Source organism: Ambystoma mexicanum, chromosome 4p (assembly GCF_040938575.1).
Source record: "Ambystoma mexicanum isolate Mex_15411 chromosome 4p, UKY_AmexF1_1, whole genome shotgun sequence".
Taxonomy (NCBI): Eukaryota; Metazoa; Chordata; class Amphibia; order Caudata; family Ambystomatidae; genus Ambystoma; species Ambystoma mexicanum.
This window is the reverse complement of record NC_090927.1, coordinates 474,249,242-474,272,560: the sequence shown is the minus strand read 5'-3', so window position 1 is coordinate 474,272,560 and position 23,319 is coordinate 474,249,242. Positions and strand designations below refer to the sequence as shown.

Here is a 23,319-nt window from a genome sequence, read left to right as displayed (position 1 = left end):
CTGGATCTCGCCGACTCTGCGAGCGGAGGCGAGTCCCACTAGCAAAGCTGTCTTAATGGTGACCAGCCTGATGTCCGCGGACGCCATTGGCTCGAATGGTTTGTGTGCCAAGGCGCCCACCACATTGAGGTCCCACACAGGGAGTGGCTTCTTGATGGGGGTGGTAAAGCCTGGACAAGACCGCCAGATGTTTCTCGACTATCGGGTTGGTAGAGGAGAAGCACATCGTCCAGCGTGCACTTAAGGGGATCGATCTCCTTAGAGTCTGCTCAGTGACAGAACCTGCTCCATTTATTCTTATATTGGCTCCTGGTAGCCTTGCTCTGGCGCCCTGAATGATTTCCAGGTTAGCCCTTGATGGGCTCAGGTGCTTGAGGGTGATCTGCTCAGGAACTACGCTGTGAGGGCTAACTGCTGAGGTGAGGGTGGAGGACCCTGTCCCCCTGCTGGGACAGTAGATGTGCTGGACCCAGCTGAAGGTGAATGGGTGTTCTGTCCGTGAGGCTGAGCAATTCGGAGAACTACGGTCTTGGTGGCCACCAAGGAGCTATCAAGATGATGCTGAGGTGACAAGCTTCCTTTATCTTGCGGAGTACCCTGGGGATCAGGGGTGTGATAGTAAAGGCATAGGCTGTCATGCACTTCCATTGAATCTGCAATGCGTCGCCCAGGGAACCAGGGCACAGCCCCTGCCAAGACGCAAACTGATGGCACTTTCTGTTCTTCCAGGAGGCAAATAGATCCACCTGAGGATGGCCCCATGTGTTGAAGACAACCTGCAGCACCATCGTTCAATTGGCATTCGTAATTGTCTGCTCCCAGTCTGCTGAGCCTGTCTGCTTCCAATTTGGCCTCCCCCGGGAGGTGGATGGCCGTGAGGTAGATGTTTTTCAGTGCCTATTCCCACATACAGACCGCTAGGCTGTACAGCGGAGGGGACCTGGTACCTCCCCGACCACCCGCTTGTTGACATAGCACATGCTGGTGGAGTTGTCGATAAGGACGATTCTGCCCCAATGAGCGGAAGGAAGGGCTAGCCAAATGGCCCTGAGGTCCAGCCAGTTCATATAGGACTTCTGCTTCTGCTCCTGCCGGGTCCAGACTACGTGTCCAGAGTGGCTCCCCAGCCCTCTAGGGAGGAGTCCTTAGTTATGGTGACCTGCGGGGACGGCTGCCGGAAAGGCTTGCCCGTCCGCTGGTTGCAGTCCCTGGACCACCACATGAGGTCTAAGTGGAAGAAAGGCGGTGTGTGCGGACCAGCTCTGCTTGGGAGCCCTTCTCCTGATTCCATGAGACTGCGAAGTGCAGCTGTAATCTCCTCATCCGGAGTCTTGTGTGTGGCACGGCCAGGAGGACCGCTGCCATGATACCCAGTAAGTGTTGGTACCACCAAGATGAAGTCACTGCTCTGGTAAGGAAGTGAGTAGTGGCCCTCTTGATGGCCGTAATCTTGTCCTCCGAGGGAAAGATCTTCTCAGAGCTTGTATCCCAGATGAGGCCCAGGAACATGAGGCTCTGCGTGGGCTGCAGCAGAGACTTTTGGAGGTTGATAGTATACCCCAGGTCGTGGAGTGTGCTCATAAGCGCGGAGGAAGTGTGGGTAACCCCCTCTGGGGATCTCACCCTGACGAGCCAGTCATCCAGGTATGGATAGACATGGTGGCCCTGGGCACCGAGGAGGGCTGCCACTGCATTCATGAATCTGGTAAATACCTTGGGGGCTGAGTTGAGGTCAAAGGTTAGAACCTTGTACTGGAAATGACAGCCCATGATCCTGAAGCGTAGAAAGAAACGATGCGTCTGCAAATCGGGACGCGTAGGTAGGCGTCCTTCAGATCCAGGGAGCACATCCAGTCTCCCTTGTCTAGTGTCTCTGCAATGAGTGCTGGCGTAACCATCTTGAATTTCTGAAGAGGGAAGGAGAGGTTGAGGGTGGATAGGTACAACAACTCTCAGGCAAGCCTGGTGGTTCTTTTGTATGGCATAAAAATCCTAGAATAGAAGCCTAATCCTCTCTGGGAGCCACCAGCTCTCCACTAACAGAGTAGCCGTCACAATCTGTGGGCGTGGAGGATGGGAGGGAGGAAAGGGAGCGAGGTATCGGTAGGCGGTACCCTGTGGATACTACAGAGGATCCAGGGGTCTGCAATGTTCTGGCGCCAGAAATGCACGCGAGATGCAAGCCTGCCACCCACTGGAGACACGTGGACCCAAAAGGGACGTGTCATGCTTTCTTTCCTTCTGAGACTGCTGCTGAGGAGGGGGACTGGAAGAAACACATGCCCCCCTCGCCCACCCTTTTTTGATGCTTGCGCCAGTGCTGACTCGGCGAGCGGTCAGGTTGTCTCAACCTCTGTTCCTGGAATCCCCGGAACCTGCCAAACGACCGCCCCTTGTCAGAGAGTTGATGCGACTGGGTATATGCCTTGGGCATGGCCTTTGTCAGGATAGATAAAGACTTGCAGTTGGCAAGCTGTTCTTTTTATCTAATTCCTCATTGGTGGACGAGGTCACTACCCTCGAACTGAAGGTCCAATATGCGATCCTGGACGTCGGGGTTAAACTTAGTAGACCGAAGCCAGGCCATCCTTCTCATGTCCGTGGCGATGCAAAAGGCCCGGCCAGAGGTATCGATGTGGGCCACGGTGGACTCCATGATGTCCTGCGCTACCAGACTGGCTTCTCCTAGACCCGCCTTGAAGCGTGCCTGGCTCTGCACTAGAAGTTCCGGAAGGAAGTCTGCTATTTCCCATCAAAGCCTCTGGTTAGCGGCTGCCAGCATGGCATCAGTGTTGGCCTGACACAGGTGCAGGGAGGCGTTGGAGTACAGTTTGTTCCTGTACGCCTCCAAGATCTTCTCCTCGCCTAGCAGCGCCGAGGAGGAGGCTGAGGACGACTGAGGCTTAGAGTAGAGTAACGCTGCAGCGATCACCAAAGAATGGGGCTAGGGGTGCGCTGACAGCAATAGTGTATCCTCCTCTATCTGTCTATACTTGGCATCAAGGCGCTGATTGACAGGTTGGGCTGAGTGTGGCTTGAGCCACCCTTTCTTGGTCAGAGCCACGACGTCCTTCTGCATCGGGAACCCCATCTTGGTAGAAGGGCCTTATGGTGAGGACTTCTGCCAAGAACCCCTCCTCCGGCTGCTCTAGGTCGGGTTGAGGAAGGCCCAAATATTACGCCAAACCTGCAAGCCTGTCGTAGAAGGCCTTCGCTGACTACGGCATGTTAGGGTCCTCCTCCTCATCTGTGTCCACATGGGTGTCCGGCTGGTCCGGAGCGGGTGGAAGAGTGCTGGGCACTGTGGGCTGCGGTGTGGGGACTGGACCCGGAGGCTGTTGCCGAGGCTGTTGTGGAGCCGCCTGAACTGTGGGAGGCAGGGGAGCCGGAATGAAAGGGGCTGGCAGGGGCAGCGGGGGCTGCGCTGGGGCCAGTGGCGCCTGGGCCATGGGAGGAATGACTATGGCGGAGGTGGGCTGACCGGAGGGAGCAAGTCCCTGACTGCATCCCGCAGGATGGCCCCCATCTGGGGGGTTTGCATCAGCACCAGGAAACATTCGAAGAACCGGTCTTCAGAGGCTGAAGAGGTGGATAAACTGTAGGCCACGTACCTGGTTGACACCAGTCCCACCTTGAAACTCGTTCACCCGCCTGCTCTGTTCTTAGGAGTGGCATCGGATGAGCGGCCATGTTGTCTGGCACGGTAGCCATTTTGTCGAGCTGCGTGCCACGTGCCGCTGGTAGTGCTGTGTGCAGGCGCCCCCTCTGACATTGAGCCGGTTCTAGGGAGTAGGCCCTCGGGTGTACAACCGGTAAAAGAACCTTGCACTCCCTCAGCACTGTGTCCGGAAGGATCTGAAGACCCCTCGGCCGTGAGTCCGGTAGCGGAATTAGCCTTGGTGTATGTGCTGGTACCGGAACCCGAGACGTTCCTCGTGCTCAGGCGTTTCCTCGGTAAGGAGTTGCCCTTACGGTGTGCGATGGAAAATAACAGCCCTCCTTTGGGCCTCAATCTCTGTCTGACCAAGTTCTTCAAGTCCTCTGGAGGCGACCTTTCGAGGGGCTCCCTCCACCCAGCTAGCCTGTTCTTCAGTACGCGTGGAGTCTGTGCGTCGCACGCAGTACAACCTTCCCAGCTGTGGTCGGGGCCAAGGCAGCAGAGGCAAAGAGCGTGGGGGTCGGACGTGGGAAAGAGCCCCTCACAGGCTGGACACCTGCTGAAGCCCGCTGCAGTCGGCATGCGCCGGGGAGGAGCGTGACGCTGGAGGACCCAGTACCTGAATGACTAATAGAAGACAAAAAGATAGAAGAATCCCAGCAAGAGTGTGTGGTATTACATAGAGCCAAACCCTGGAGCGTTGGTGAAATCGGCCCATTCCTGTCGATGCGGAATAAGGAACTGGGGTGTGGCGCCGGTGGGCGGAGTCGTGGTAGCGCATGCTTCCAGGGCCGCACCCCTGCGCGCCTCTAAATTTAAAGGGGAAGGAGGTTTTTCTGGTGGAAAAGGGTCTGTCTTCCATCCCTAGCGAGGGACGCCCCTGCAGTATGGAGGAAAGGGGACGGGACGCAAGTGTAAACCCTGCAAAGTCCTTTGCTGCTTCCTCCTGTGGTCACTGGGCGACCTGTCAGGCCTCCGTGTACCATGATCCCGAAAATCCTTCAAGTCGGTGAAAACACGGGATTGGAAGTCGGTCCTGCCCTGAGACTGAGGGAAGGACTTCTGCTCCGTCAGGATGGCCAAGGACTTGGCGGTCTGAGTAGAGGTCGTCTTCTTAGTCAACTCGTCATCGTTGGAGGAATGAAAAAGGTCTGGGCCCTCAAAATGGAGGTCCAGTATTCTCTCTTGCACATCAGATGAGAATTTAATGACGTGCATCCACGCTGTCCGGCTCACCTCGACCCCCGGGCACAGCCCTGTGCTGGCTGTGTCGATGTGGGAGACTGAAGACTCCATGAGATCCTGCGCAACTGCCCGGGCGTCCGCCAGGCAAGCCTTAAAGGAGGCCTGCCTTTCCAGAGGTAGATCAGGCAGAAACTTACACAGCTCTTGCCACAGCTTCTTGTTTGCTACAGCTAGGAGGACGTCAGCGTTAGCTTGCTGCAAGTGTAGCCCTGAGGTAACGTAGCAACATTTGCCAGAAGACTCAAGGACCTTGTCCTCTTTGGATAGACAACTGGAGGTGGCTCCCGCAGAGGAAAACGAGGAAGATGATGGTTTGGAATACAAAGAGGCTGCAGCAACCACTGAAGAGTGCGGCTGTGGGTGGGGGGGCCAAGAGGACTGGCTCCACATCCAAAAGCCTGAACCGGCTGTCCAAGTTCTTGTTCATCTGGGCAATGGCCCTGGGCTTCTTCCAGACCTTTTGCACCACCTGCAGGACATCTTTCTGGAGTGGAATGCCCAAGTGGCTCGTAATGCACTTGGCCAACAACACTGCTAGCCCTCCTGACTCCTGGGGGCCTCCTCTGGCTGGGCTTCCCTCCAGCCCCCCCAAGAACACTGCAAGACCCTGAAGGCAGTCATGAAAAGCCTTTATAGATGATTCATCCTCCTGGCCGTCGTCGTCATCACCCCCCTCCCCCCTTTTTCAGATGGAGGGGAGTCCGGGTCCTGAGACACCAGATCCAGAGGGGTCCCCGCCTGATCCGGATCCGAAGATGGATGTGGATCCAAGGCTGCTGCGGGGAGGAGTTGGTGGTACAGGAGGAGGCAGCGGCAGGGTTTGAACAACCGGCAAGGCGTAGACCGGAGGCGAAACAAGCAATGGCACTGGAAGCACCAGAGGAACCGGTGAAGGGCCCATAGGTAGAGGCCTAGGAGGCACGACCTATGGGATCACTTACTTTATTATATCCTTGAGGAGCCCTGTCATCTGCCGGGAGCACATGAGGAGGAGGAAGAGTTCCTCGCAAGCTGCCGGATCCCAGGGGGCCGGGACAGCCCTCAGCAGCACTGGGTCTCCATTCCTGATCAGAGCGCTGAGGTGCCTGTGGTGAGTAGCCATAAGGCTGTTATGGGTAGATGTAGCCCTGCAGAGACCATCCGCCTGTACCGTGAAGTCCACCACCGCTTCTCAAGGGAAGGTGACTGGGACATTCTTGCATGGCCCACTCCATGGGTGAGGGACCGGGTAGGCCCTGATCTGAATCCAAGATAGCAACCGGCCTAGCAGGCTGTGCCACGTGCTTGTCTGCCATCTTGGGTGGGAGGGTGCGAAGGGCCTGTGCCACGTACTGATCACAAAGGCCCTGTGCCACGTGCTGGATCAGACATGGAACAACACTCTTTGGCCCTCGACCCTGAATCAGAAGCGTCAACCTCAGATGGCTTTGAGCCCTCAGCCTGCTGGCCAGTAGTTGAATCGCCCTGTACCATGACCTCGGAGGTAGCTCCGGTAGGCTGGGCGCCCTCAGCTACAGAGCTGGTAGTTGTGTTGGATCGTGCTACGGACTGACGCTTGCAGGTAGAACATGATGATCCCTTGCCCACTGGGACTGAAGAGGAGGACAAACTTGTTCTCTCTGTGGACGCCTGGTAGAGTTCCTGAGCACCTGGGCTTGGAAACTGGTAGCCTTTCCGGCCTCTGGTCTGTCAAAGGATTGCCCGGAAGAGCCACTGAACCTCTTGGCTTGGGAGCTGGTACCCTTAACGGCTTGGGTCTGCAAGAACCAGAATCCAAGGTACTCTCAACTAAGGAAGCCCCCGGGGAGGAGTCTCTGTGCTGAGGAGCGGTACTAAACATAGGGCCTACCTTGTCTTTACGTGGGGTCCTGGAGACAAACTCTTCAAGATGACCTGGAGGAGAAGAGTGGAAGATCTCCCTCCAGCGTGAAAGACGATTCCTCGATGCCCTGTGACCGAGAGGACTGCAAGCTGCGCATGCATCCGTGAGGCGGTCAGGCTCTAGGCACTCAAGACAGAGCGCAAGGGGGTCCGAGGCCGGGAACGAGCGATCGCAGGTCGTGCATCTCGTGAAGCCTCCTGCAGTCGAAATGTGCCGGGGGCGGCGAGGCACTGAAGGGAGGTGAAGATTCAAAAATCAAAGAACGGAGAGCCAGTGGAAAGTTAAAAAGTCTCTGCGCCTAGCTGCCAGGTCGGACACCATCCATGCTTAAAAAGGGACTGAGGTGAGGCGCTGGAAGGCGAGGCCTTGGTGAGCTTTCCCATGCCCGGGGCCTCACCACCACGCTCTACACTAAATTTAAAGGGGAAGCTAAAATTATAAAACTAATTTCTAGTCCCAGGATTAAAGCAGAGCAAAGCCATAGAATACCTGGCTTTTGTGCGGTTAGGGAGAATTCTCAGAAATGTGCGAATTCCCTTCTACCTTAGAGACCCCCAGCTCTTTTTGCTGGACTTTAGGACTTTTAATTTCTAACCTGGAGAGAGAGACCTTTTTTCCCCACGCTATCATGTATTTTTCTTTAATCTGAACACTGTTTCTTTTGGTTTTGGAGTCTGACAAACTCCATAGGCATCATCTTTTTACATTGTGTCACACAGCACCTTTAGTGCAGTGACACAGGGAAATCTTTCAGATTTCCCAAAGGCTTAAATACCTTCTCTTGCTTAAACTACTATTTCCATGGGCAGTGAAGTGAAATTGACATAACTTACATTTGTAACTTTCTAAACGCAGCACACGCTATTGTACAATAGGGTGCTGGAGGAGTTACTTAGTATCGATCCCCTTTCTTTAGTTTCTCACGTAACATTTTTGTTACCATTTCTACAATTAATGGCTGGTGCAGTGGTTCACTTTTTCCTACCATTGTGTGTTTCTACCATGGGCTGCAATTGCAGCTGCAGTAAAGCACCCATGGGTGCCCATTTTGTCAAAAAGGCCCCAGTCTTCTTTTTTTCACAATTGCTTGTTGGAAAGGTCCTTCCTGAGATTTACTCTGTGCGCCAAACCAGGTTTGGTCCCTTTGTTCGTTTTTGGCTTCGGAGGGATTCACTGGTGAAACCTGCATCTGGCTCCAGCATGTCTGGCACGGCAGGAAATGAGGCAGGTGCCCAAAACTCCCTGTGCTTAATCCCCTTGGTTACAGGAATGCACCCAAAGGTGATTGGCTGGCTGGCTGTCCTTGCAGGACAGCCACCCTGCTGTGTGAGTGACAGCTAGGCTGCGGATGAATGGGAGAAACCTGCATAAAAGGTGAGGTCATTTGATTGGAAGGCAGAGTTTACCCCTGGGTGAAGGAATCCGAATAAGAAATTGGAAGAGACGCCTGCTGCAACTCCTGGACCCTTGGTTTGCCCGGTGAAACCCTGCTGCAGTGCTGAAGCTCCGAATTCGCCTCAAATAGAGAAGCCCTGCAAAGGATGACTTCTTCCCTGGGGTTGGTGGGACCAATTAACCCCAAAGCGAACACATCTGGACATCCTCTAGGAGCTGGCTGTACTTCCATTGCTGCTTGATTGCCAGGTAGAGGAACACCAGGATCGAGTGCATCATTTTTAAGTTGGACCCAAGCTCCAGGAAGATCCTCTGGTCTCCCAGGATGCAGGACTGACCAAGTCTGAGCCACCTCAGAGTGCTGGACCCCAGATGCGAGGAAAGTCCACAAGGTATCTGAGAACCGCAGTGTTGCTATTCGCGAGAAGCTGAAACTGCAAAGTGCCACTGATCTGAAGTTTGCCCATTGCTGCCGCCGACCTTCAAACTGTAGTGCAGAAGTCCCCAGACGTCCTCCATCTTGTCCCCATAACTGAGGCCCAGGAACAGCAGGATCTGCCATACTAAAACTGGAACAGAAGCTAGCAGGAACCAATTTCTTCAAAGCTAAGGTACTGTAAACCAAGGGATACTTACCTTTTGTTGTGTAGCCTTGCTAGCTCTCAGTTGTCTTGGTTGCTTGCAGCTTTGCCCATCACAAGCCACCCAGCTTGTGGCCCTACAGTGATTTCATTTTCTACAAAGACTTCTAAAACATTGCTCAAGATTTTTGACCTACCTGCAAGAAGTGCTTCAGTTCACCTAGACTTTTGCTCAACTAACATTTGCTGTCCAGGCTCCCTGAAAGACTCTTCTTCATCTGACTTTGTGCTTGAACTACCCCTCAACTAAAGTCACACATTAGAGAACTTGTGTAGCTTGGAAAGGGTTAATTTACTTTGCATTGGAGGGTTCAAAAACTACTTACATGCTTAAGAATATTTGTTAGCCATTGTTTTATTCCATCATCTTTCTCTTTTGACACTAACCTCAGTATTGCTCTAAATGTGCCAGTGATATATCAATGTCCACAGTGTCCTAGTTATTTAAGTCACCTCAGGGTGTTGGAGGTGTCTGTGTGTGACATCCCAAATGGGTATCAACTGATTTAAAGAAACAGAGTGTGATTTTGAAGTATATTTTTGTGTTACATGTTTTGCTCCCTTCTAAAGAAGGCTTATTCAACTGACTGTTAAATTAATAAATAATTATTTAATCAAGAAACCTTGAGTGTGAGTGTTTATTTGGATACTTGTCACTGAGACTCTCTGTTATAACCCTACAGCTCACATTGACCTCTCTTGAGATAAGCCTGGCTGTCCAGTCACTCTACCAACTTGTCTAGTACAGGCCTATACCAAAGGTTGGGTTACCTATTGCCAAGAGGACAAGGTTGGTGCCGTCTCCCACGGGGTACTGCATTCAATCTCATCTAACATCTGCTGATTGTGTCAGGGAAACAAAGGAAAATAACATGGAAGGAAGGCGAATTAGAAAATGCCAGAAGAAACACATGCATATAAATCCAAAAATACAAGGGAAAACATAACCTAGAAAAAGAAACTGAAACCCACCCAACAAAGACCAGGAAAAAGACAATCAATCAGAGACATTCAGATATTGTACAATAATTGTACCTATATTTTGGGTCATGGCCCACAAATAATTAAACGGCTGAAGAGTTTGTAAAACTGTTAAAGTTGTATGGTCAGATGTGAGATTTCCAGACAATGGGGGTCATTCCGAGTATGGTGGTAGCCATGAAGCAATTAGCTCCCTGGCTGCCTCCCATACCGGTACCGACTGCGGTCTCGTTCAATGGGGACTTAGTGGTGCATTCCGACCCTGGAGGGACCGGTAAATCCCCATTGAACAGACCATTCCCCATTCCCATTGAGCCCCCAGAGGGCTCAATGGGAATGGGGAGGGCGCAAATAACGGGCTCGCGAATGGCAAGCCCGTTATTAGCGCCCTGGTCCCTTAGGGGGACCCGTAAGGGACGTGTGGTCAGACCACACGTCCCTTACGGTTCCCGCTTTGAGACCTCGGAATAGGGCGGTAGGGGATTACCGGCACCGGTCTCCTTACCGGTGCCCGGTATCCCCTACCGCCCACCTCGGAATGACCCCCAATGTGTCCCAATATGACGCCACACACTAGAATGTACAACCATGAAGGTTGAATGCAACTTGGTTAATAAACTTATTGCGCAACAGGGTTAAGGTCCAAACTGAAGTAGGCAATTGGCACCCGGCCTGCAAATGAATAACGCAATCCAAGCATCTCATGCAATGAACACAGGAAACAGCAGCGCGGCAAAAGGGGTCAGAGGTCTTACATTTGGCGATGGCTCGATTTGTTCATATTTTATATCTTCTTTTCCATTTGCTTCCGACACTTTCACTTGGAATGATCTGCCTTCAATGAAAGTAATATAGTCTTTATAAGAGCATAATGGGCCTGCCAGGATACCCATGAAATTACAGTTGTAACTTAAATACTCCAGAAGACTTGGCATGCGTCTGTAATTCAAAGATAAGCAGCTTGTGAGATGTAGGCTTTACATGAAGTGCATAAAGGAATCATCACTCTTACCATCAACATCCAATAGTTACTTTACCTTTCATAGACACACAATGCGGAACTATGTTAAAGTACTCTTTGGCAAGCACAATGGCACACACTGGTTAATGCGACTAATCACACCACAGAAGAAGCAGAGATTTTTACAAATAGCTCGCACCCAGAAAAACAAGATGGCGTCATTGCATAGCTAAGGGTGATTCATTGGTGTTAATATACTTTTGAAAACATTTTAACATGTGCATGTTGCAGTCAACTGAATGAAAGGAATTGACTGATAATGAATTAAAAAGCCTTTACTGGAAGGTCAGAGTAATTTAGGATGCTGGCCTGGGTAAAGAAAAGATGCAATGCATCGGATGTGATCAATGCATGATATGATCAAATGCTGAAAGTAACATCATATGTGTTCTGAAGTCAAATGATTCAGTGTACAAACCTCTTACAAAGCACTTCATTTTATTGATTCGGTTGCTTTTACATATGTGATTACAATGTACATAACGCAATAATGGTATGTGACCTGGGAGACGGGGCACAATGGCATGCAGTGCATTTCTCTGCGAGCGAAAGGCACAGCAATGAAGGCTGCGAGCACTTCCTCATCTAGCATCTTTGGTGTATTTTATTTAAGCAAACCAACATTAGAGCTCTTCACAATGCAATAAGACATCACTACCATACTTGCATCAAGGGGCTTTGCGTGAGAGGGTAAAGGGGTGAGGGAGGGCGGGCGCCTGGTCTAGCCGGCTGCCGATAGTCTAGTCTGAAACATGGCCAGTTTCCACCATGGCCTCCTCTTACCACAGGTCTTTGCTCTCTCCTACTGCCCTCCACTGATAGAGGCTCTGATAGTCTGTTTTCATGCGGACCTCCCACCTCAGTGAGCTCTCAGACATTTCTATATCAGAGTCAATGTACTTTTTTGTACCCTATGGCTAAATGAGTGTCGGTGAGCGGGGTGTGGTTAATGGTACAGCCACAGGAAAGCCATGACATGTTTCACCTCGCTGTTCATTTAGAAGGAATGTGGAATGGAAGCGCAATGCCTCCTTGAGCACATTTCCTTCGTTGTTCATGGGTTACCTTCAGATCCCAAAGGAGGAGCATTTGTGCGTTACCATTGGTGCAGTGGAGAACAGCTTCCAGGTGCAGCTCCCTTCAGAGACATAGGATATCATGTGATGCCCCCAGTTTCCTCTACTTGCCCCAGATCTTTAGGATTCCCAGTCAGGTGAGGATAGGCCAGCGAGTGGCTGCATGCTAGCAACCCCATGTCTGAGCTACTGCCTTGCACAGTCTCGCTCTTCGCCACTCTTAACTCATGAATTGGGGATGAAGGGCTCCAACCTCCCCTCAATACAAAAATATGCCTTGGAAACACAACCCAATTATCACAAAATGGCCTCCACCTTTTGGCAAGGCCACGGTCCACCTTACAGTACAGGCATGCGACCCACACTATCAGATAAAAGTTCTTCGTCTGCTGCATCCCTGCCCTTGTAAACTCTACTTCCCGCTTCCCCAACCTCCTATCTTCCTCTTGCTCATTTCCCTTTCCCCCAGCAGACTACGGTCTGGATACCCACTGTGGGGACATTGCACCGCACCACATGGATGAGCATTGGAGCTTTAAAACTACTACAGTGGCAATGCGGGGTTTATAGTGATTGTTTCGGAAAAAAATGAAATGTATTCACTAAAGCCTCGAAACAAAAGTTTCGAAAAGAAAAGCTTTGACAAGCTATATTTAACATGCAAAAGTGCATTTCTATCTAAACCAATCCGTCGACAATAGACATGGACATGGACTGGTTTCAATAGAAATGCACTTTTACATGTTCAAAGTAGCATTTCAATGGTTTTTTTGTAACTTTAAAACGTTACATGGAGCTGTCCAGTGCTGAAATTTCAGCACGGGCCAGTCCTTGTTACGTTTTAAAGTTTGTGTATATTGGGGGTTCCCTGCTCCAACCCCCCCTCCCAATCCCCAGGCCACCCCTCCCAACCCTAAACCTTAGCCCCAACCCTAACTCCAATGTAACCCTTAAACTAACCCTAGCCCTAACCCAAACTCCAACCCTAACCCTAACCCTAACCCTGGCCCCAGCTCTGCACTAATACTTACCTTCCTTTAGATACCATATTCGAATTTGTTTAGGAAGAATGTCTTTTCGAAAGAATGGCTTTTCGAAAGGATGTATTCTCAGGATTTACATTCAAAACTTTGGGCTTCGAAAAAATGACTGGATACCCGATTTGGCAGAGTAGAAAAGTCCATTAACATAACATACTGTCCCAGCATACTGCAACTTAATTTGCATTAGGGAGCACATGTCAGCAGGGGTGTTGCTAGGTCTGGAAAAGATCAGGGGCTAAGCTAATGTCAGGACTGGCAGGACTCGGGGCTAGCTAGCATTTTGGTTGTAGCACTTGAGCTTCAATCCGGGGCTACAACCAAAAGACCGGGGCTATTGCCCGCTCAGCTCCCCCCTACCCCTCGAGCAGCGCCTCTGCATGTCCGTCAGGCTATTGTTTGTTAAGGCAAAGTGGGCTGCAATGGGCCTGTTGTGCTTGCAATTGCAATTCATCTCTATGCAAGGCATCACAATGCATGTAGCTTCATTGCAAATGCCAATGATTCGAACACACCTTACACTCTGCTGGACACAGATAAGGGACCGGGGAGCACATGAGTGTGTCCTCACCACTCATGCATGCAAGAACAGTACAAGCTGTAGCCCCAGAACCTGTCCAAGGCACCTATACTGCACCTGCAGCAGGAAAAGGGGGTCCTTAAGCTCACTCTGCCAACAGGCTGAAGTTCAGGTTGGATGAGTGAGGTGCGCTGCGACAAGCCAGGCTAAAGAAAGCCATTTAATGAGGAGCTGGTGGATTTAAAAACAATAACTAATAAAGTGGATGGTGCAGCAAAGATCCATTTATTAGGCAAACACCCTGGGCCTCATTACAAGTTTGCTGGTCCAGAAACAAGGGTGCTGGTAAGCTCACCGGCAACCTTGTTTTCGGACCAGCAAACTACTTGTTTGCCTGCCGGGGAGGTCTGACCCTGCAGGGCGCAGCGGCCACGGTAGGCAGACTCTTCACGGAAGCGCCGGCACCGTTAGCAACAGTGCCAGCACTTCTGAGTCCCCACTCCCATAGAGTCCTATGTGGGGACTAACATTTTACCGGCACCGGACTTCCGGGCTGCCGGACTTGTAATCTCCCGGTGGCACTGGGAAGTCAGGCACCAGTAAAATGTTACGAGTCCGGCGGCAACCCACCAGAAGCACCGGCAAGGTTACTTGCGGACTCGTAATGAGGCCCCATGTCTTTGTCTGCTTGTTTTGAGGATCAAATGGGTCTCCTCTTCGGGCAGTAATAGTAAAACGGGAAGAACAGTTTGAGCACAAGTGAGCAACGTAGAGAAAGAAACAGGTTTTTATGTTATGGTGCTTAAAAACAAAACACGAATTTGGTGAGAAAAAGAAAATCAACAATACTATTACATTTGTATTGTACCCATTCATCTCAATTGCATTTTACAGTGTGTGTGAGGAAGCTGCAGCTTTAGTGTTCATTGGCACAAGGGTGTACAAGTCAGCTGCCCTGCAGACATAATTATATACACACAGAGCTAGTGAAGTGCAGATTACACACAATAGAAAAAAGCAGGTTCAATACAAGTGAGCGGGAAATGGGAATTTGGTGAAAATGAGGGGGAATGCGGTTTCATTTCTATTTGTAGCCATTTCTTTTAATAACATGTCTAGTGTGTGGGAGGAAGTTGTGGTTTTAATATGCATGGGTGTGAACTGCGGCTTGCCTCCTGGCAGCACAGCAACCCGCAACAGGGCGTGAATTGTCCTTTTGTTGGGCACTTGCATGCTAACGGGCCAGCTTTCACTGGAGGTGATAAAGCAATAATAAATACATGGTAGGACCGAATAACCTGAACCACAGGCCCACAGTAGGAACACACAGTGAAGGTGCGGTCTGCCAAGCTTATGTTGGCAGATACAAGCTAAATAGGGTCGAAAGGCACGCCGGGATTACCTTGAACTCACTTGAAGAGCACAGAAAAGCAGTCACCTGGGAACAAGGAAAGGGAGTCATAGTTTTCATTTGCCAGTGTCTGAAGTTGGGATGGCAGTCCGACAAATAAGAATGTATCTTGGGTAGTGTGACATACACCTTGGGTGCTTATTTAATGCAGTCTGTAGAGTGCCAAAACCTGGAATCATCTTACATTCTAATGCTTTTCTGCCTCTCTATTTTGAAGCTCCCTTTAAGGATGGTATCACTCACATCCTTTATGCCATATGCCGGGCCATACAAATATTCTCCAACAGGGAGGTCTTCATTCCTGTGGGCCATGCTGTAGTGAGGTTTATTCATTTGTTGTCTGCTTGTCTGCCGGGGTTCACCAACATGGAAAATCCCAGGTGGGCGTTTTGTGCGGGCAATCAGATAGACCATAATGGTAAATGGTTAGGTGAAATGATGCTCTTTTTTTAAAAAAACTTGTCTGCTTTGTAGTACGTTGATTTGTCAATTTCTGGTGTGTGTATAAAGGTGCTCCATTGCTTTTTTTGACAGGGCTGTGTTCCTTCCCTGTTCTGTTTTATTTGTGTGAGTGCATTCGACAATCATGTATTTCAAATTGTTAGGTTGTCTGCAGGTTATTACGAAGTCTTCTGCCACATCATCTGCTGTTATTTTTTGCTTTTTTTTTTTAACCAAACCAACACTGCCTGCTATGTGTGGTTGGCGAACACAGTATTACCCCCACTCAGTACCGACTAACTCCTCTCCTGGACAGAGCTGACTCTCCAATCCTTTCCATAATGGAAGGACACCACTCGGATGTTGCCCCGAAGGGACACCACAAAGGACTCACTCAGCACCAAGTGACTCTTCTACTGCGCAGGGTGGTGATTTCCTCTCTGCCTGAGGGGAAAGTCATTCAGTGCGGAGTGATCCATCACACATTACATGTACAGAGTATGTGAGTTGTAAGGACAGTGGCACTGAGGAACAACAGTCTTTAGAAACTTGTTTTGTGGGTGTTTTTGTCTAAGCGAGTATGTGTAAGCAGGGCGTACCTGGCATGCAGTTAGCACCTAACACATGCCAGGTGTTACATGTGTGGGAATGAATGGCACAATTTAGCACATGAGTTGGATTAAAGAGATTAGTTAAGCGCACAATTGGGTATGGGCATTTTTCGGGGCTAAGTATAACCAGCAGTTCCAGGAGAAAAGTGGAACTGATTTAGGACCATTTTCATGGCAACGCAATAGTGGCATTACGCTCTTGTAGGTGTGATGTGAAACTGGTATAACCCATTTTTGATGGCAGCGTAAAGCTAGCACAGACATTGGGCCTCATTCTGAGGTTTGCGGTAAGTATGGGTTTTTACCGGCATGGCGGAAAGACCGAGTCCGGTCTGGTACAACGCCGCAATTTGCAGGCCATTCCGACTTCGCGGGCACGAGCTTTCCGCCATGCCGGTAAATCCCCTAGCGGCATACCGCTAAAGGGCCCGTAAAACCCCTTAGCGGCATGAAGCGAGACGGTCGTTACAACACCGCCACCGAAGCTCTGCTATCCGTTATTAGCGGTGACACCGTAAATTACGGTCACCGCTAATTAACGGATACGGAAATTACATCATCGCACAGGAACGGGAAGGAGCGCGGCGGCCATCTTTAAAAACACAATCCATTGCCACCCCCTTGATGCAGAACCCGGAGGAAGATTCTGAACCTGAGACTTCCCAGCATTCACCTATATCATGGCGAAAGCACTCAAAAAAGGAGCCGCACGCCTCCGCAAGGAGCGCTTTACACAGGATGAGCTACAGGTCCTGGTAGACACCCTGCATGCCAATGCAGAAGTGGTGTTCAGCACTGATATGCGCAAGGCCACCATAGCAAGAAAAAAACAAATATGGGACCTGGTTGCCCAGAGGGTGAGCGCTGTCGGCAACACCCCCCGCACAACAAGGGACTGCCGCAAAAGGTGGGACGACCTCCGTCTCAGGGTGCGGGCCATCCTATCGGCCAACAGGACCCAGGCCCTGGAGACAGGAGGAGGCCCAGCATCTCCAATCAAGATGATGCCCTGGGAGCAGACTTGTGCCGACATGATGGGCCCTGAATCCATCGAGGGGGTCGGCGAGATGGAGTGCGGTGCCCCGTCATCCGCAGATGGAGGTGAGTGTCATGAGTGAAGACAGTAAATGCATTCCCAATTCAAGCCACCGCCAAGGGATGGGCAAGCAGTCATGTCACATATGCCCCCCCCCCCAATCATGCCGTAACAAGTGAGACCCAGGCTGATGCCACTTGCAAGGCTACAACCCATACTGCCCATAGCACACAAAGAGGCAGTCACTGTGAGTCAGCACAGTACTCTGCCAGCTTGATTGACCCAGACACCTGCATGCATTTACCATCCTAGCCCAGATCAATGTCCCACTCACCACCCAAATGTCACCCAAACGCTGCAACACCATTCTCATACCATAGCCTTGAAGCGATGCTGACCCCCAAATCATAGCTAATGCCATCTCTCCCTTCCACCCCACAGGCAGCGGACATGAAACTGAGGGCCATGAAGCCACCCAGCCCTCCACCTCCAGGGGCACAGGCAGGGGACAGCGGAAGCCTGTAGGAAGGAGGAGGCCACAGGCAACACCATCTGCACCAGCAACCCCCATGGAGGCTGCACAACCACCACCCACACCCCTACCCATGCCTGCACTGGGAACGGACACATACCCCACAGTCCACTCGGAGGAATCCAGTGTGGCAGGGGAGCACGCTGCCATGTGCCTCATCGACGAGCCGGAGAGCCCTACATCGGTTCACCTATCTGACGTGGGGGAGACATGTGACACAGCATACAGGCCGGAAACACCATCTCACACACAAGTCGCACTCAGCGACTCTGGGGAGAGTGACACCCCAATCCTTACAGGCCAAGGAGCACCACCTGCCTGTCCTGTATCCTCCTCCCCTGCCGAAAGCCCACAGAGCCCTGCACGGTCAACACCACAGCTGGCTACCACATCTGCCACACCATCCACGGATGGAGTGCACGGGCAGCGCATCACAGCCCTGCTGGAGGACTTCCTACGGGACAACCGTCAATCACATTCACAATGCCACAATGACCTGCAGGCCCTGGGTGAGGTAATCACTTCAAACACCAACCGCCTCTGTGAGGTGCTGGGCCGGATTGCTGATGCCCTGGAGGCAGCACACCCAAGACCACAGCCCCAGTGGGAGTACCCACCATCACAAAGTTCATCCACACAGACCAGCCCTGTCCGCCGGTCAATGCGGACACTCCGCCGCCAGAACATGAATCCCCCTGGCTCCGGAAGTGGCCAATGAACATCCTGGCACACACATTTGGGAGGGGGTGGGGGGTGAGGGTGTGTCATTGGGAGTTGGGGGGAGGGGGAGGGGGGTGAGGGTGGTGGTTTTGTTGTACACGTTCAAACTTAAACTTTTTAATACACTGGTTGTTCATTCACTAAAACAGAGTGGACATTGATCATTTTGCTTGTGTATTTTAATGTCGCACAGTACATGGTGTACATGTATCCCCACAGCCCGTGCCCAATGTCCTCTCATCCTGAAACCCTCAGCTGACTTGTGAGTCAGAAATATTGTCCAATCAATGGTTGACGCACAGAACGTCCCTCCTGTGCATCGGGACCCGGCTGCTGTCCTGCCATTCCTACCTCCTCCCCCTCATCGTCATCTGGTGGTGGCATTTCCACGTCAGGGGGCAGTGGCACGTTCCGACGGATGCACATGTTGTGTAGCATTACACATGCCATGGTGATCTTGGACACCTTCTCGTGGCTGTAGATGAGTGCCCCACCTAAACGGCTGAGGCTACGAAATCGTGCCTTCAAGAGCCCGAAGGTCTGCTCTATCACCACGCGTGTACGGGTATGGGATCTGTTGTAGTCCTCCTCGTGCCTGTTCTGTGGGTTGCGGACGGGGGTCATGAGCCACGGCTTCAGAGGGTAGCGAGCATCACCTGCATGGAAGTGGAAATGAGGTAATCGTGTGTGCCCTCATGGTGGAAAATTGTACTGGTCATGCATGGCCACAGATGATTACTGGGATGAGCATGCATCCCCCCCTTCCCGGCCAGGTAGAGTATGAACCCCCCCCTTACCAGGCAGGTGGAGTATGAACCCCCCCTTCCCAGAAATACTCACAGCCCCAAAGCAACGCCATGGCCCATTCAGATGACTCACCAAGCAGCCAGGCACGACGTCCGGCATGTCGCTCCATGTAGCGTGGTAGTGTTGAGTTCCGCAGAACCAAGGAGTCATGAGTTGATCCGGGGTATCGGGCATTGCAATGTGTGATGGATTTACTGGCATTACACACCATCTGGACATTGATGGAGTGGTATTGCTTGCGGTTGCGATACGGCACCTCCATGGCATGCGGGACCACCAATTCAACGTGGGTGCAGTCGAGGGCACCTATGCAATTTGGCATGCCTGCCAGTGCATGGAAGGCAGCTTTGGTGTCGTAGATCTCCTGGGGAGTCTGGGGTAGGGATATGTATTCCCTTGTGTGGGTGAGGAGGGCATCCAACACTTCTTTGAGTATCCGTGAAAATATGGGCTGAGAAATGCCATGCATTTGCCCCACTGTATGCTGGTAGGTGCCTGTGGCAAGGAAGTGGAGAACAGACACTACCTTCAGTAGAGGGGGGATGGCAGTGCGTATTTCTATGCGGCTCACGATATCATCATGTATCATGTCCACTATGCTGGTAATGGTGTCCCAGTCAAGCCGGTACAAGGTGTGGATCTGCTCTGGTGTGAGGTTGAAGGGGGTGGCTCTGATGCGGGGGATTGGGCGCTGCCGGCGTGGTAATGGTGGCTGCACCGGTAGGGAATGCTGGCCCTGTCTCACCCTCCTTCTCCTCCTGTGTATCCTCTGTGGTGGTGGCTGTGGTTGTTGTTGTTGCTGTTGTAGTTGTTCTTGCCTTGCAAGCAGGGCCGCCAGCTCCAGGAATGCTGCTACAATCGGTATCATTTTGGTGTGGGAGGGGGTGTGGTGTGTGGGTGTGCTCCTTTTGTGCTGTGCCAGACTCCATTGCCTCCACCTGTGCTGATTGAGTGCACCTGTTCCTCTTGGAAACACTGCTCAGGGTCCTTTACACCTTCTCAGCGATGCCGGTATTTACTCCATGGCGGTAAGGTACTTTGCGGTCTTGTGGAGGCCGTTTTTTCCATGTCCGCTTTACTTGGGATCAGCTCCGGTTTACGCCATGCCGCTAATTACGGCATGGCGTGTCGTGCGCGTGCCACTAAACCGCTATTTACGGCATCGTACTTTACGACGCCGTAAATAACGGTGTGGTGGGTCAGAATGGGCCGTAAAGGGAAACGATGCTTTACCGGCATCATTTTTCCCTTACCACCCAACTCGGAATGAGGCCCATTGCCTTTGAGCAATTTGGAACTGGCATGGGGAAAATTCTCTTAGAAAAAACATGCATGGTAATTTTCTGGGAGAAATGGCGGGTCATGAAACTGTGCTGGTGCAATATGAAGTAGGCATGATACTTTTGAACCTCGTGTGACAATCACTTGCAAGCAATGCACGATTAAATTAAACACATTTCTAGAGCCACCTAGAAACGAGCAAGGTAATTCTTTAGGGCCAATGGAAAATAGGCCTTACAATGGTCTGGGGCCAAAGTGAAATCAGCATGGTCGTTTTTTGGTGGCATTGATGTGCAATGCTACAGAAGTCCAATGTACAGGTGGGCACCACGGTAATAAGATACTTTAATATAGGTAATGTTTGTTTAGATAAATTGTTTAAATCAATGTTTTGACCTGGAGCTACCAGTCTGTAAGAGATCCTATGGCATCCGGATCGCACTAAACAGATTTGAAGAAAAAGTAAGGTGATAATACCGTACTTAAGACTGGTGTTCTCAGTTGACCTTAAATAAGGTTGCACAATTATTTATAACTCTTGCGTGAAGTACTTATAATGTCAAACAAATGTATCACCAGACGGTACATGGTTTCCCAAAAGAAATGTTTAATTCACATTTCTTGGTTTTATGTTTCTTAGTTAGTTCAAATATTGCGAGGCAACTCGAAATAGATAGGTCAATTATTCAAAAAAGCACATATGCCAATGCATTTCGGTCTATGACCATATTCAGGGCTGTACTGAAGTGAATATAAAATCTAAACAGTGTTAACATAATTCATTTATCGAAAGGCACATAAATGCAATTCATAGTTCGAAAAAAAAATAAGTAAAGCACATACCCCAGGTAGATCCAAATCAATGTTGAAAATGCGGGAGGAAGGTAAAGGAAAGTGTGTCAGAATCGCCATATTACTAAGTATTTACAATTATTTACCATCTTTGTATACAGCAACCTGTACCTGCTAAATGCAAGTTGTCCTCTCCTGTGAATGCGTTCGAAGAATGTCTCCAAAGTTCCTATTAATTACCAGAGGGGAAGTATGTATTACTATTTCTATCGCTATATCCAGATGTGTAACTCAGCCGATAAGATCAGTGAGCTTTTACCTGCAAACGTATGTCTCGCGCGCAGAACCTATCGCGCTCGCTGAGGAAGCGAAAGTAAACCGCGCGCGAGCAGTCATGCTTTTAAGGGTTGTCATGGGAACGTGGGCGGGGCGTCGAGCAGCAGCGAGATTGCCGCTGCACGTATGCCTCGGGACCCACCGCCCTGCGGGAGCGCAGGGGGGCGGGACTGTTGCCATGGCCCTCAGGTGTATGCGTGTTGTGCGTTGCTATTGGAAGCTCTAACTGGCATGCATAGGTGTGGACATGTCCTCGGTAATTAGTTGTGGTTAGTAAGGTTTCAAGTGCAATTAACACATACGTGTTCCATTAAAGTCAACAAATATTATATTGGTGCTAGCCTTGGTCGCAAATCTGATTATGTGGATTAAATCGCGTGACTAACAAAAACTATTCAAAATATTTCAAAATATTTCATAATGTACAATCAGTGCATGTCCATAAAAGTACAAGAATACAAAGATACAAAATCAAGTTCAATCACACGTTTACAATGTGCCATCAATAATATCGGAATATGGTCCATGACGCCTCACCACCGAAGCCAACACATTGAAGAAAAGCCATATTCCTGAACAATCTGTAAACTTGGCCTTATTAGAGGAAACACATATAGTTGATCTCTTTGTTGATTCCCTTAGGTGTAAGGGAACTTAGTCTGTCTATCCAAAATGTTTCCCGTTGATCAATTCTTTTTTGTAGATCCTCATGTTTCTCTCTTCTTTGGACTCTTTCCAGGACTACAAATTTGATCTGTGCCAAATTATGTTGTTTTCTCTGCCAGTGTCTCGCTACTGCGGAGCTTGCAGTCTTGTTCCTGATGCAGGATCTATGTTCATTCCACCTGATCTTTGCTGTTCGTTGTGTTTGTCCGACGTAGTACAAACCACAAGGACATTTGATTCCATATATAATTCCTGCTGTATCGCATGTGGCATAGCATTTAAGCTTTATTTTTTCTCCAGTGTAGGGATGGTTTATGGTTTGTCCTTTCATGATGTACCCACAGTTGCTACAGTTCAGGCATGGGAATGTGCCTATGCGGTCTGTACTTTTCTTCTTCTGTGGGGGTCTGGTATGGACTAATCTATCTTTCAAGTTGGAACTTCTCTGGTAAGCAAATGTGGGAATTTCTTTAAATAGGCGTACGTGCAGCGGCAATCTCGCTGCTGCTCGACGCCCCGCCCACGTTCCCATGACAACCCTTAAAAGCATGACTGGTCGCGCGCGGTTTACTTTCGCTTCCTCAGCGAGCGCGATCGGTTCTGCGCGCGAGACATACGTGTGCAGGTAAGAGCTCACTGATCTTATCGGCTGAAGAACAGAACTCCAAAGAGTCGAGGCTAGAACCGAGAAACACGAAGCAACACGTTCGCGGAAAAAACGGAACTGAGGCTACTGGCGTCGTGCGTCCTACTTATCACATCGGATGACGTCGGACGTCGGAGGAGGTCCTCGACGGCGGCGCATCGACGTCATCGACGCAGGACGCAGACACCGAAAAAGTTTCCGAAGCAGCACAGCTGTGGTGATTACTGTCATAGATATGGAATACGTCGGAGGACCCAATCCCCTCGAAATAGTAATACATACTTCCCCTCTGGTAATTAATAGGAACTTTGGAGACATTCTTCGAACGCATTCACAGGAGAGGACAACTTGCATTTAGCAGGTACAGGTTGCTGTATACAAAGATGGTAAATAATTGTAAATACTTAGTAATATGGCGACTCTGACACACTTTCCTTTACCTTCCTCCCGCATTTTCAACATTGATTTGGATCTACTTGGGGTATGTGCTTTTTCCGAACCATGAATTGTATTTATGTGCCTTTCGATAAATGAATTATGTTAACACTGTTTAGATTCACTTTTATATTCACTTCAGTACA

The 23,319-nt window shown here is 50.3% G+C and overlaps 1 protein-coding gene across 1 annotated transcript in view; it reads right to left on the bottom strand.

The window, feature by feature from the left end:
* The window catches only part of MBOAT2 (membrane bound O-acyltransferase domain containing 2), a 1,191,404-nt gene that overhangs the window by 221,443 nt on the left and 946,642 nt on the right, over positions 1-23,319 (bottom strand). Inside the window, exon 7 of the mRNA XM_069606006.1 lies at positions 10,558-10,741. Within this exon, the coding sequence (XP_069462107.1) occupies positions 10,558-10,741 (184 nt within the window). The remainder of the gene's footprint in view (positions 1-10,557; positions 10,742-23,319) is intronic.